The sequence below is a fragment of the Schistocerca serialis genome, chromosome 8 (genome assembly GCF_023864345.2).
Source record: "Schistocerca serialis cubense isolate TAMUIC-IGC-003099 chromosome 8, iqSchSeri2.2, whole genome shotgun sequence".
Lineage (NCBI taxonomy): Eukaryota > Metazoa > Arthropoda > Insecta > Orthoptera > Acrididae > Schistocerca > Schistocerca serialis.
In genome coordinates, this window is record NC_064645.1 from 323841052 (window position 1) to 323854836 (window position 13785).

The 13785-nt window shown below is 39.9% G+C and overlaps 1 protein-coding gene across 1 annotated transcript in view; it reads right to left on the reverse strand.

Moving 5' to 3' along the window:
- LOC126416999 (cilia- and flagella-associated protein 44-like) overlaps positions 1-13785 on the reverse strand; it is a 582681-nt gene that overhangs the window by 509773 nt on the left and 59123 nt on the right. The window contains exon 2 of the mRNA XM_050084886.1: positions 8557-8719. Within this exon, the coding sequence (XP_049940843.1) occupies positions 8557-8719 (163 nt within the window). The remainder of the gene's footprint in view (positions 1-8556; positions 8720-13785) is intronic.

Here is a 13785-nt window from a genome sequence, read left to right on the forward strand (position 1 = left end):
CATTTTGAATGCTTCTATTCACTTCCTGTCCAAACTATTTATCGTCCATGTTTCACTTCCATACATGTCTACACTCCATACAAATACTTTCAGAAATGACTTCCTGCACTTAAATCTATACTCGATGTTAACAAATTCCTCTTCTTCAAAAACGTTTTCCTTGCCATTGCCAGTCTACATTTTATATCCTCTCTACTTCGACCATCATCAGTTATTTTGCTCCCCAAATAGCAAAACTCCTTTACTACTTTAAGTGTCTCATTTCCAAATCTAATTCCCTCAGCATCCCCCGACTTAATTCGACTACATTCCATTATCCTCGTTTTGCTTTTGTTGATGTTCATCTTATAACTTCCTTTCTAGACACTGTCCATTCCGTTCAACTGATCTTAAAAGTCCTTAGCTGTCTCAGACAGAATTACAATGTCATCGGTGAACCTCAAAGTTTTTATTTCTTCTCCATGGATTTTAATACCTACTCCGAATTTTTCTTTTGTTTCCTTTACTGCTTGCTCAATATACAGATCGAATAACATCGGGGATAGGCTACAACCCTGTCTCACTCCCTTCCCAACCACTGCTTCCCTTCCATGCCTCTCGACTCTTATAACTGCCATCTGGTTTCTGTACAAATTGTAAATAGACTTTTGCTCCCTGTATTTTACCCCTGCTACCTTTATAATTTGAAAGAGAGTATTCCAGTCAAGATTGTCAAAAGCTTTCTGTAAGTATACAAATGCTAGAAATGTAGGTTTGCCTTTCCTTAATCTTTCTTCTAAGATAAGGCGTAAAATCAGTATTGCCTCACGTGTTCCAACATTTCTATGTAATCCAAACTGATCTTCCCTGAGGTCGACTTCTACCAGTTTTTCCATTCGTCTATAAAGAATTCGTGTTAGTATTTTGCAGCTGTGACTTATTAAACTGATAGTTCGGTAATTTTCACATCTGTCAATACCTGCTTTCTTTGGGATTGGAATTATTATATTCTTCTTGAAGTCTGAGGGTATTTCGCCTGTCTCATACATCTTGCTCACCAGATGGTAAAGTTTTGTCAGGACTGGCTCTCCCAAGGCCGTCAGTAGTTCTAATGGAATGTTGTCTACTCCTGGGGGCTTGTTTCGACTCAGGTCTTTCAGTGCTCTATCAAACTCTTTATACAATATCATATCTCCCATTTCATCTTCATCTACATCCTCTTCCATTTCCATAATATTGTCCTCAAGAACATCGCCCCTGTATAGATCCTCTATATATTCCTTCCACCTTTCTGCTTTCCCTTCTTTGCTTAGAACTGGGTTTCCATCTGAGCTCTTGATATTCATACAAGTGGTTCTCTTTTCTCCAAAGGTCTCTTTAATTTTCCTGTAGGCAGCATCTATCTTACCCCTAGTGAGATAAGCCTCTACATCCTTACATTTGTCCTCTAGCCATCCCTGCTTAGCAGTTTTGCACTTCCTGTCGATCTCATTTTTGAGACGTTTGTATTCCTTTTTGCCAACTTCATTTACTGCATTTTTATATTTTCTCCTTTCATCAATTAAATTCAATACTTCTTCTGTTACCCAAGGATTTCTACCAGCCCTTGTCTTTTTACCTACTTGATCATCTGCTGCCTTCACTACTTCATCCTTCAGATCTACTCATTCTTCTTCTACTGTATTTCTTTCCCCCATTCCTGTCAATCGTTCCCTTATGCTCTCCCTGAAACTCTCTACAACCTCTGGTTTAGTCAGTTTAACAAGGTCCCATCTCCTTAAATTCCCACCTTTTTGTAGTTTCTTCAGTTTAATCTACAGTTCATAATCAATAGATTGTGGTTGGAGTCCACATCTGCCCCTGGAAATGTCCTACAATTTAAAACCTGGTTCCTAAATCTCTGCCTTACCATTATATAATCTATCTGATACCTTTTAGTATCTCCAGGGTTCTTCCATGTATATAACCTTCTTTCATGATTCTTGAACCAAGTGTTAGCTATGATTAAGTTGTGCTCTGTGCAAAATTCTACCAGACGGCTTCCTCTTTCATTTCTTAGCCCCAATCCATATTCACCTACTATGTTTCCTTCTCTCCCTTTTCCTACTCTCGAATTCCAGTCACCCATGACTATTAAATTTTCGTCTCCCTTCACTACCTGAATAATTTCTTTTATCTCATCAAACATTTCATGAACTTCTTCATCATCTGGAGAGCTAGTTGGCATATAAACTTGTACTATTGTAGTAGGCATGCGCTTGGCACACACGTTCATAAACTTACTCAATGCCAGAAGCTGCAGTAGACTTAAAGAAAATTTCAACATCATTACTTACTTAATTTTAAAAGTTAAATCCTAAATAAAAGTGAACCTTCTCTCTTGGTAGATTGCATTAATTAAGGGCCTACTCTGTAAAAGATATCATTGTCTGTGGACAGCTGGAATGTGTAACCTTTTTTGGTTTTATAAGGCTGTTGCAAACTTTCCTAAATGCTAACTGACAATGCTGCGTCTTGCATGTACAAACATTTTGTAAAGTCATGAGCTTCTTAGCATTGGTGTATTCAACAGTGAACCCTGGTCTGGCACATAACTTCTAGCACAGTGTGACTGGAGGATTGTGTTCATATCCAGCTGTTTTTGTAGCAGAAGCCAAAAGGCCACCCATCAGCCTCTTCAATAGGCTGGAAGCAGTGTCTGCAGTTGTGAATTAGCCAGAGTCAGTAACAGAAACCTCTCCTGCTTGCCATATTCACTCCTGAGCACTAAAAGAACTTCTGTCAGTTTTTACAATGAAGACTCTGGGAATTAATGTAAACAGGTGTTTATGAATCAACAGTTACATGAACCACAGCTTGCACTTACCAAATATCTCACAGATTTACCACATATGCAAATTGTACACACACCTTTTGATGTTTTACCACACTGTTTGTATTCGTTTTTGCCTGCTTCATTTACTGCATTTTTATATTTTCTCCTTTCATCAATTAAATTCAATATTTCTTCTGTTACCCAAGGATTTCTACTAGCCCTTGTCTTTTTACCTACTTGATCCTCTGCTGCCTTCACTACTTCATCCCTCAAAGCTACCCATTCTTCTTCTACTGTATTTATTTCCCCCATTCCTGTCAATTGCTCCCTTATGCTCTCCCTGAAACTCTGTACAATCTCTGCTTTTGTCAGTTTATCCAGGTCACATCTCCTTGAATTACCACCTTTTTATAGTTTCTTCAGTTTTAATCTACAGTTAATAACCAATAGATTGTGGTCAGAGTCCACATCTGCACCTGGAAATATATTACAATTTAAAACCTGTTCCCTAAATCTCTGTCTTACCATTACATAATCTATCTGATACCTTTTAGTATCGCCAGGGTTCTTCCATGTATACAACCTTCTTTTATGACTCTTGAACCAAGTGTTAGCTATGATTAAGTTGTGCTCTGTGCAAAATTCTACCAGACGGCCTCTTCTTTCATTTCTTAGCCCCAATCCATATTCACCTACTACGTTTCCTTCTCTCCATTTTCCTACTGACTAATTCCAGTCACCCATGACTATTAAATTTTCGTCTCCCTTCACTATCTGAATAATTTCTTTTATTTCATCATACATTTCTTCAATTTCTTCGTCATCTGCAGAGCTAGTCGGCATATTAACTTGTACTACTGTGATAGGTGTGGGCTTCTCATCTATCTTGGCCACAATAATGCGTTCACTATGCTGTTTGTAGTAGCTTACCCACATTCCTATTTTCCTATTCATTATTAAACCTACTCCTGCATTACCCCTATTTGATTTTGTGTTTATAACCCTGTAGTCACCTGACCAGAAGTCTTGTTCCTCCTGCCACCGAACTTCACTAATTCCCACTATATCTAACTTTAACCTATCCATTTCCCTTCTTAAATTTTCGATTAAGGGATCTGACATTCCACTCTCTGATCCGTAGAATGCCAGTTTTCTTTCTCCTGATAATGACATCCTCTTGAGTAGCCCCCGCCCGGAGATCCGAATGGGGGACTATTTTGCCTCCGGAATATTTTACCCAAGAGGACACCATCATCATTTAACCGTACAGTAAAGCTGCATGCCCTCGGGAAAAATTACGGCAGTAGTTTCCCCTTGCTTTAAGCCGTTCGCAGTACTAGCACACCAAGGACGTTTTGGTTAGTGTTACAAGGTCAGATCAGTCAGTCATCCAGACTGTTGCCATTGCAACTACTGGAAAGGCTGCTGCCCCTCTTCAGGAACCACATGTTTGTCTGGTCTCTCAACAGATACCCCTCCATTGTGGTTGCACCTACAGTATGACTATCTGTATCGCTGAGGCACGCAAGCCTCCCCACCAATGGCAAGGTCCATGGTTCATGAGGGGAAGTGCAAAATGGCTAAGCAGGGATGGCTAGAGGACAAATGTAAGGATGTAGAGGCTTATCTCACTAGGGGTAAGATAGATACTGCCTACAGGAAAATTAAAGAGACCTTTGGAGAAAAGAGAACCACTTGTATGAACATCAAGAGCTCAGATGGAAACCCAGTTCTAAGCAAAGAAGGGAAAGCAGAAAGGTGGAAGGAATATATAGAGGGTCTATACAGGGGCGATGTTCTTGAGGATAATATTATTGAAATGGAAGAGGATGTAGATGAAGATGAAATGGGAGATATGATACTGTGTGAAGAGATTGATAGAGCACTGAAAGACCTGAGTCGAAACAAGGCCCCGGGAGTAGACAAAATTCCATTAGAACTACTGACAGCCTTGGGAGAGCCAGTCCTGACAAAACTCTACCATCTGGTGAGCAAGATGTATGAGACAGGCGAAATACCCTCAGACTTCAAGAAGAATATAATAATTCCAATCCCAAAGAAAGCAGGTGTTGACAGATGTGAAAATTACCGAACTATCAGTTTAATAAGTCACAGCTGCAAAATACTAACACGAATTCTTTATAGACGAATGGAAAAACTGGTAGAAGTCGACCTCGGGGAAGATCAGTTTGGATTACGTAGAAATGTTGGAACACGTGAGGCAATACTGACTCTATGCCTTATCTTAGAAGAAAGATTAAGGAAAGGCAAACCTACATTTCTAGCATTTGTATACTTAGAGAAACCTTCTGACAATCTTGACTGGAATACTCTCTTTCAAATTACAAAGGTGGCAGGGGTAAAATACAGGGAGCAAAAGTCTATTTACAATTTGTACAGAAACCAGATGGCAGTTATAAGAGTCGAGAGGCATGGAAGGGAAGCAGTGGTTGGGAAGGGAGTGAGACAGGGTTGTAGCCTATCCCCGATGTTATTCGATCTGTATATTGAGCAAGCAGTAAAGGAAACAAAAGAAAAATTCGGAGTAGGTATTAAAATCCATGGAGAAGAAATAAAAACTTTGAGATTCGCCGATGACATTGTAATTCTGTCTGAGACAGCTAAGGACTTTTAAGATCAGTTGAACAGAATAGACAGTGTCTTGAAAGGAAGTTATAAGATGAACATCAACAAAAGCAAAACGAGGATAATGGAATGTAGTCGAATTAAGTCGGGTGATGCTGAGGGAATTAGATTAGGAAATGAGACACTTAAAGTAGTAAAGGAGTTTTGCTATTTGGGGAGCAAAATAACTGATGATGGTCGAAGTAGAGAGGATACAAAATGTAGACGGGCAATGGCAAGGAAAGCGTTTCTGAAGAAGAGAAATTTGTTAACATCGAGTATAGATTTAAGTATCAGGAAGTCGTTTCTGAAAGTATTTGTATGGAGTGTAGCCATGTATGGAAGTGAAACATGGACGATAAATAGTTTGGACAAGAAGAGAATAGAAGCTTTCGAAATGTGGTGCTACAGAAGAATGCTTAAGATTAGATGGGTAGATCACATAACTAATGAGGAAGTACTGAATAGGATTGGGGAGAAGAGAAGTTTGTGGCACAACTTGACTAGAAGAAGGGATCGGTTGGTATGACATGTTCTGAGGCATCAAGGGATCACCAATTTAGTATTGGAGGGCAGCGTGGAGGGTAAAAATCGTAGAGGGAGACCAAGAGATGAATACACTAAGCAGATTCAGAAGGATGTAGGTTGCAGTAGGTACTGGGAGATGAAGGAGCTTGCACATGATAGAATAGCATGGAGGGCTGCATCAAACCAGTCTCAGGACTGAAGACCACAACAACAACAACCACACTGTTAATTGATTTCAAATGTATTTCTGAACAAATTATCTTCAGAAGTACTGTATATGATTTGAAGATTTGTTAACTGCAAAACTGAGTGTATTACTGAGACGGTGAACCCTTGAATAATTGTTGAGAATCTCAGAAAATGTATGGTGTATAAATGGCAGGTTGCCTTATTATGGATAAATGCAAAGTAATGCACATGATTAGGCAGCAAATTCTGGTAGCTTTATAGCAGTATTAATCTGCATGTAGAATCAGTTACTATTAACACTTAATACATGCTCAAGTCTATAAAACTGGTTAAAAATGTTATTTTTAAAGATCGCTGACCAGTTTGTTTTTCATGACCCTTACAGAGAAATACATATTATAGAAGAGCTATTCTGATTTTTATAATCTTTTGACTGAAAACAATTTCACAATAACAAAGAAAGTACGATATTTCCTACAAAAAATAATATTGTTCCCAGTTCTTGTACAATTTCGTAGGTTATTGACTTTGATATGAAACAGTTTGAAGCATACTCCACATATCAACCAACTACATCTAGAAACATTAAACACATACTTCACAAGGGCTTTGACTACCTCTTATTGCACCACAAAATGAGGGATGTCAGGTACTAAATCCAATCCTTGTCAGAAAAAGTAGTATTCTTTGGCCCACCCAATTGCTCCAGTACTGTATGAGTGAATGATTCTGGCGCAAAACTTCTCCTAATCAACATCCCCAGCACCTCCTAGCAGAAATGAGTCAGTCATTTTCTATATCACTTACTGCATTGTCATTTCATTTACTCTTGACCAGAAACAGTGTCCCTCTCACAGAATTCTCAGTGGCCCAATTCAAATATTTGTTGTTGCCCTTTCTTTAAATTCTGCTTGTAATGTGTTCACTTATACTTCTTTCCTGATTACAAACAATTTAATGTATACTTTCTCCCCCTTTCCACATATCAAGTCCACCTCTGTACATACCCTCACTAAAAGGCATACTTCTCATTTCATTTTCTTTTATTCTGACTCCTATGTCCATCCTAGTCCCCTTTAATTGACCTAGTTTTGTATCCAGCCTTCCAAGAATTCAGTGTATAGCCTTGCCATTCTCATCTTTAAAGGATCCTGTACACGATCAAACAATCTGTCAAACTTTACTATGTTTGCCAAACATTTGACAGTGTATAGTGCTGTTCAATGTATCTCTCAAACACAGAGCATGTTCAATGTGCTTGAGAGAAATTCTGATTGCCAGAAAATTTTACAATGTGGTAGATGTTATATGTGCTGATGTTTCACTACATATGTTTAATGAAAAAGAGTTTTATTACAATTTATCTACTATATCCACAACTATGAAATCTATGATGAAGAATACAAACAAAAAATCAAAATAGTACAGTTGTCACAGTTTTCCTACCCATTTATTACACAGGAAGTGGTTAAAATGAAAATCTATATTATACGCACAATATGCAAGTGTACGTGGGAAAAAAAAAGTTCTCCAATTCTTCCACAGGCTGTATTATATGTTCCCACATTGTGGCATTTTAATGAACTGTCTTTCGTGGATCAAGCAGAAGAGAATAATTTTTCAATGTGAAGGCAAAGTACCTCTAAATAGGATATTAAAAGTTTCAGTGTCCATTTGAAGAAAGCTGATGTTACGTTCCGAGTGTAACAATTCCTTTAACAATTTTCATGTGAATATTTCTCTCTCCTTTTAAAACATTCTCTGGACAAGCGTCTTGGTTTTTTCTTCGTCTTCTTCTTTAAACACAGTGCCAGTGTCAATTTTGGGAATGCTTTATCTGTGTTAATAACCGTTCTTACCAGTGTCGAAATACAGCGTACACGAACAACATCTGATAAAAAAATGAGGTTAAATTGGATCGTGTACAGGCTTGTTTGAGACACCTGTCGATAGATAAGAGCAATAAGACTGATTGTGTAAGAGCCTAAAGATCACAAGTCAGCACTTTTTGTTGATGTATAACTTACTTCACTGCTTCTGTGCAATAAGTAAGGACCTTTTTTCAGAGTCAGAAAGACTGCAGAAAGTTACAAAAAAAATTTTTAACGGGAGTCAGCAGTTTGGATTCTAGGGCATTTACTGACAACAATATCTGCAGTATAGTTTTTGTGTGACTTTTACCATGAACAGAACTTGCATTCTATGACAATAAACTTACATAATTATGGTCACACAAGTTTACATTAGGTATTTCATTAATGAAACATGTGTATTAGATTAAGTCACACACCCATCAGTCTGACTTTCATTGAAAGAAATTCTGTTATGCTAAGTGAGCAACTTACACTGAAATTTATAATACCTTCATGTGAATCTAGTTAGACACAATTACCAAATTTAGGTATTGAAACTGTACTTACTGTTATATGCCCAATCCCGCCACCCTGTGAACTACGTCGAAACCACAGCAACTTTGCCTCAACATCATAAAAATGTAAAATATTTCCTGAGGCAAACAGTAGTGTTTTATAGTCAACAGCACATAAATTGAAGTACTTTTTACATTCATATCCAAATGAATGACTACAATTTTAGTTAAGGAAAAAAGGTTTGTTTAATGAAAAACAATATATTTAAAGAAAGGGTTCAGCACACACACGCACACACACACACACACACACACACACACACACACACACACATGGAGTTTCAATGAATCGCACAATCCGCAGCATTGTCCCTAGAGCTGATCATGGCCATTTGGTCCCAAGTCGAGTGGAAGGACTGGACCTGGGACTTCAGAAGTTCTGTGAAAAGCTAGGCTGTGACTTCCTGGACTTGCGCCATAGGGTTGAGAGCTGTACGGTCACCCTAAATGGGTCAGGTGTGCACTACACATCAAAGGCTGATACTCAGGTAGCTGACTATGTGTGAGGGGCACAAAGGAGTGTTTTATATTACACAACTCTACAACCGATCCAGATAACGATAGGTGTAAGAAATCCAGAATTGTCAATGTAAGATCGAAACAAATGTCTCCCATAAGTGAGAGTATTAAAATCCCAATGGTAAAGCACCAAAGCATTTTCAAGAAAGTCCAAGAGTCTGAAGCGCTCATGAAAAGCAATGGAGCTCACATAATACTAGGTACAGAAAGCTGGTTGAAATCTGAAATTGATAGCACTGAGACTCTTGTGGAAAATTTACATGAATACCGAAAGGATAGGCAAATGGAAAGTGGAGGTGATGTATTTGTCGCAGTAGACAAGAAACTCAAATTCATCAAAATAGAAGCAGAAGCTGCATGTGAGATTGTTTGTGCAAGACTCAGTATCAGGGGTGGGCATAAAATCATAACTGGATCCTTCTATCAGCCGGCAGACTCATCTCCTGACGTAATCAAAACTTTAGAGAAAACCTCAGTTCACTTGTATATAAATTCCCCAATCATACTGTAATCACTGGGGGAGATTTTAATCATGCAACAATTAAATTACTGTTTTGTTAGTGGTGAACATGATAAGACATAATGTGAAATATTACTAAACACCTTCTCTTAAAATTACCTACAACAGATAGTCAGGAACCCTATTCATGATGGAAATGTAAGGGGCATTCAAAAAGAAATGGGCTGGAGGCATGATTACAGAAACCAGTACCTGTATGTTAGAAGTATTAACCCTGGCTGTTGAGGCACTTGTCCCACTGTGACACAAGGCGGTGAATGGCTGTCTCACAAAATTCCCGGGGCTGCAATGTTAACCAGTACCACACATATAGCTGGACGCCATCGTCAGAGATGAATCATTTGCCCCTCAGAATCTTTTTAAGGGGACCAAATATGGTGTAATCAGAGGGAGAGAGATCTGGACTGTATGGAGAGTTGCTGTGAACCTCCCATTTGAATTTCTGCAGGAGTGCCATGACTGTGTTGGCCGTATGAGGCTTTGCATTGTCGTGGAGCAGAATGACCCCATGCGTGAGATTGCCTGGCCGTTTTGACTTGATCGCTTGGTGACGGCTGGTCAAGGTTTGCAAGTAATGCTGGGCAATCACTGTTGTCTCATGCTACAGGAAGTGAATCAGAAGGGGGCCATCTTGTTCAAAGAAGAACATCAGCATAACCATTTCTGCACTCATGTGGATGGCCTTGGCTTTTTTTGGTGGATACTTCCACTGGAAGCTTTGTTGTTTTGATTCTGGTTCGAAGTGATGACATCATGACTCACCTCCAGCCACCACTCATCCCAGGAACGAATTCCCTCCCCGAGCATAGCGCTGCAGGTGAGCAAGACAGTTGGCTGTTCGACATGTTTCCTGCACACTTTGCACATGTGCATTCGTTCCGTCATGATGGTGTGAACACTTACGACACTCAATCCAACCATGGCGGCTATGGCTTTCACTGACACTCAGCAGTCCTGGGTAATGAGTGCATCCACCAGCTGGATGATGTCATCAGTAATGCAGTGTGGTGGTCCAGACCGTGCATCATCGGCTAACAACACCCATCCTTCCCTGAAGTGCTTGTGCCATGCCTTGACCCTTCAACAGACATGCAGTGTTCGCTGTACACTTGTGACATTCATCAATGAATGACCATTCCTTCTACTCCTTCCACTGTCGGAAAACGAACAACACCTCTTTGCTCTTCTTTTGATGCCTCCCTGTCATGGTTTGCAATGCGACTGGCAGCGTTGGACGATTCATGCATGCTGCTGCTAGCTCTGTATAGTCACGTGAGGTGCACATGTGCCCTCTAGCGATAAGCTGCGAAATTCCACGCTCTGGTCGGAACCACACATCGTTAAACACACCACAATATTACCCTCCTGCCACCAGTTTGCACATTACAGACTCTGGATCATTCCTTTTTGAATGCCCCTCATATACTGGCTTTAATGGCAACAAACAGATCTGACCTCTTTCAGGATGTCCACGTCAAAACTGAAATCAGTGACAATGACGCAGCTGCGGCGACAACGATTACCAAAGTGGAAAGGACAACTGAAACATGCAGAATAATATATACATGTTCAGTAAACTAGATTTTAAAAAATCAGAAGTGCCATATCTCCACGAGGAACTTGAAACTTTCAGTGCAGGACAGAAGCACGTACAGAAACTATATTTCAAGATTAAAAGATTAGTTGGATATATACTGGATAGATATGTACCCAGTATAACAGTTCACAATGGGAGGGAACCTCCAGTGGGTACAGTAACTGTAGAGAAACTTCCACAGAAACAGATATTACTTCATAGTAGGTGTATTACGGAGTGTAGGGCTATAGACAGAGAGGCACCGAATGAAATGTGTTTGGCTGTCAAGAGAGCAATGTGTGATGCCTTCAGTGACTACTGTAGCAAAATACTTTCAAATGATATTTCACAGAGCTTAAAGAAATTCTGGTCATCTACATCTACATGACTACTCTGCAATTCACATTTAAGTGCTTCGCAGAGGGTTCATCGAACCACAATAATACTATCTATCTACCATTCCACTCCCGAACAGCGTGCCGGAAAAACGAACACCTAAACCTTTCTGTTTGAGCTCTGATTTCTCTTATTTTATTTTGATGATCATTCCTACCTATGTAGGTTGGGCTCAACAAAATATTTTCGCATTCGGAAGAGAAAGTTGGTGACTGAAATTTCGTAAATAGATCTCGCCGCAATGAGAAACGTCTTTGCTATAATGACTTCCATCCCAATTCGCATATCATATCTGCCACACTCTCTCCCCTATTAAGTGATAATACAAAACGAGCTGCCCTTTTTTGCACCCTTTCGATGTCCTCCGTCAATCCCACCTGGTAAGGATCCACACCGCGCAGCAATATTCTAACAGAGGATGAACGAGTGTAGTGTAAGCTGTCTCTTTAGTGGACTTGTTGCATCTTCTAAGTGTCCTGCCAATGAAACACAACCTTTGGATCGCCTTCCCCACAATATTATCTACGTGGTCTTTCCAACTGAAGTTGTTCGTAATTTTAACACCCAGGTACTTAGTTGAATTGACAGCCTTGAGAATTGTACTATTTATCGAGTAATCGAATTCCAATGGATTTCTTTTGGAACTCATGTGGATCACCTCACACTTTTCGTTATTTAGCGTCAACTGCCACCTGCCACACCATACAGCAAGCTTTTCTAAATCGCTTTGCAACTGATACTGGTCTTCGGATGAGCTTACTAGATGGTAAATTACAGCATCATCTGCGAACAACCTAAGAGAACTGCTTAGATTGACACCCAGGTCATTTATATAGATCAGGAACAGCAGAGGTCCCAGGACGCTTCCCTGGGGAACACGTGATATCACTTCAGTTTTACTCGATGATCTGCCGTCTATTACTACAAACTGCGACCTTCCTGACAGGAAATCACGAATCCAGTCGCACAACTGAGATGATACCCCATTGCTTGATTAGAAGTCACTTGTGAGGAACGGTGTCAAAAGCTTTCCGGAAATCTAGAAATACAGAATCAACTTGAGATCCCCTGTCGATAGCGGCCATTACTTCGTGCGAATAAAGAGCTAGCTGCGTTGCACAAGAACGACATTTTCTGAAACGATGCTGATTACGTATCAATAGATCGTTCCCTTCTAGGTGATTCATAATGTTTGTGTACAGTTTATGCTCCAAAACCATACTGCAAACAGATGTCAATGATATAGGTCTGTAGTTAGATGGATTACTCCTACTACCCTTCTTAAACACTGGTGCGACCTGCGCAATTTTCCAATCTGTAGGTACAGATCTATCGGTGAGCAAGCAGTTGTATATGATTGCTAAGTAGGGAGCTATTGTATCAGCATAATCTGAAAGGAACCTAATCGGTATACAATCTGGACCTGAAGACTTGCCCGTATCAAGCAATTTGAGTTGCTTCGCAACCCCTAAGGTATCTACTTCTAAGAAACTCATGCTAGCAGCTGTTAGTGTTTCAAATTCTGGAATATTCCATTCGTCTTCCCTGGTGAAGGAATTTCAGAAAACTGCGTTCAATAACTCCGCTTTAGCGGCACAGTCGTCAGTAACAGTACCATCGGCACTGCACAGCGAATGTATTGACTGCGTCTTGCCGCTTGTGTACTTTACATACGACCAGCATTTCTTCGGATTTTCTACCAAATTTTGAGACAATGTTTCGTTGTGGAACCTATTAAAGGCATCTCGCATTGAAGTCTGTGCCAAATATCGCACATCTGTCAATTTTAGCCAATCTTCGGGATTTCGCGTTCTTCTGAACTTCGCATGCTTTTTCCGTTGCCTCTGCAACAGCGTTCAGACCTGTTTTGTGTACCACGGGGAATCAGTTCCATCTCTTACCAATTTATGAGGTATGAATCTCTCAATTGCTGTTGCTACTGTATCTTTGAATTTGAGCCACATCTCGTCTACATTTGCATAGTCAGTTCGGAAGGAATGGAGATTGTCTCTTAGGAAGGCTTCTAGTGACACTTTATCCGCTTTTTTAAATAAAATTATTTTGCGTTTGTTTCTGGTGGATTTGGAAGAAACGGTATTGAGCCTAGCTACAACGACCTTGTGATCACTAATCCCTGTATCAGTCATGATGCTCTCTATCAGCTCTGGATTGTTTGTGGCTAAGACGTCAAGTGTGTTTTCGCAACCATT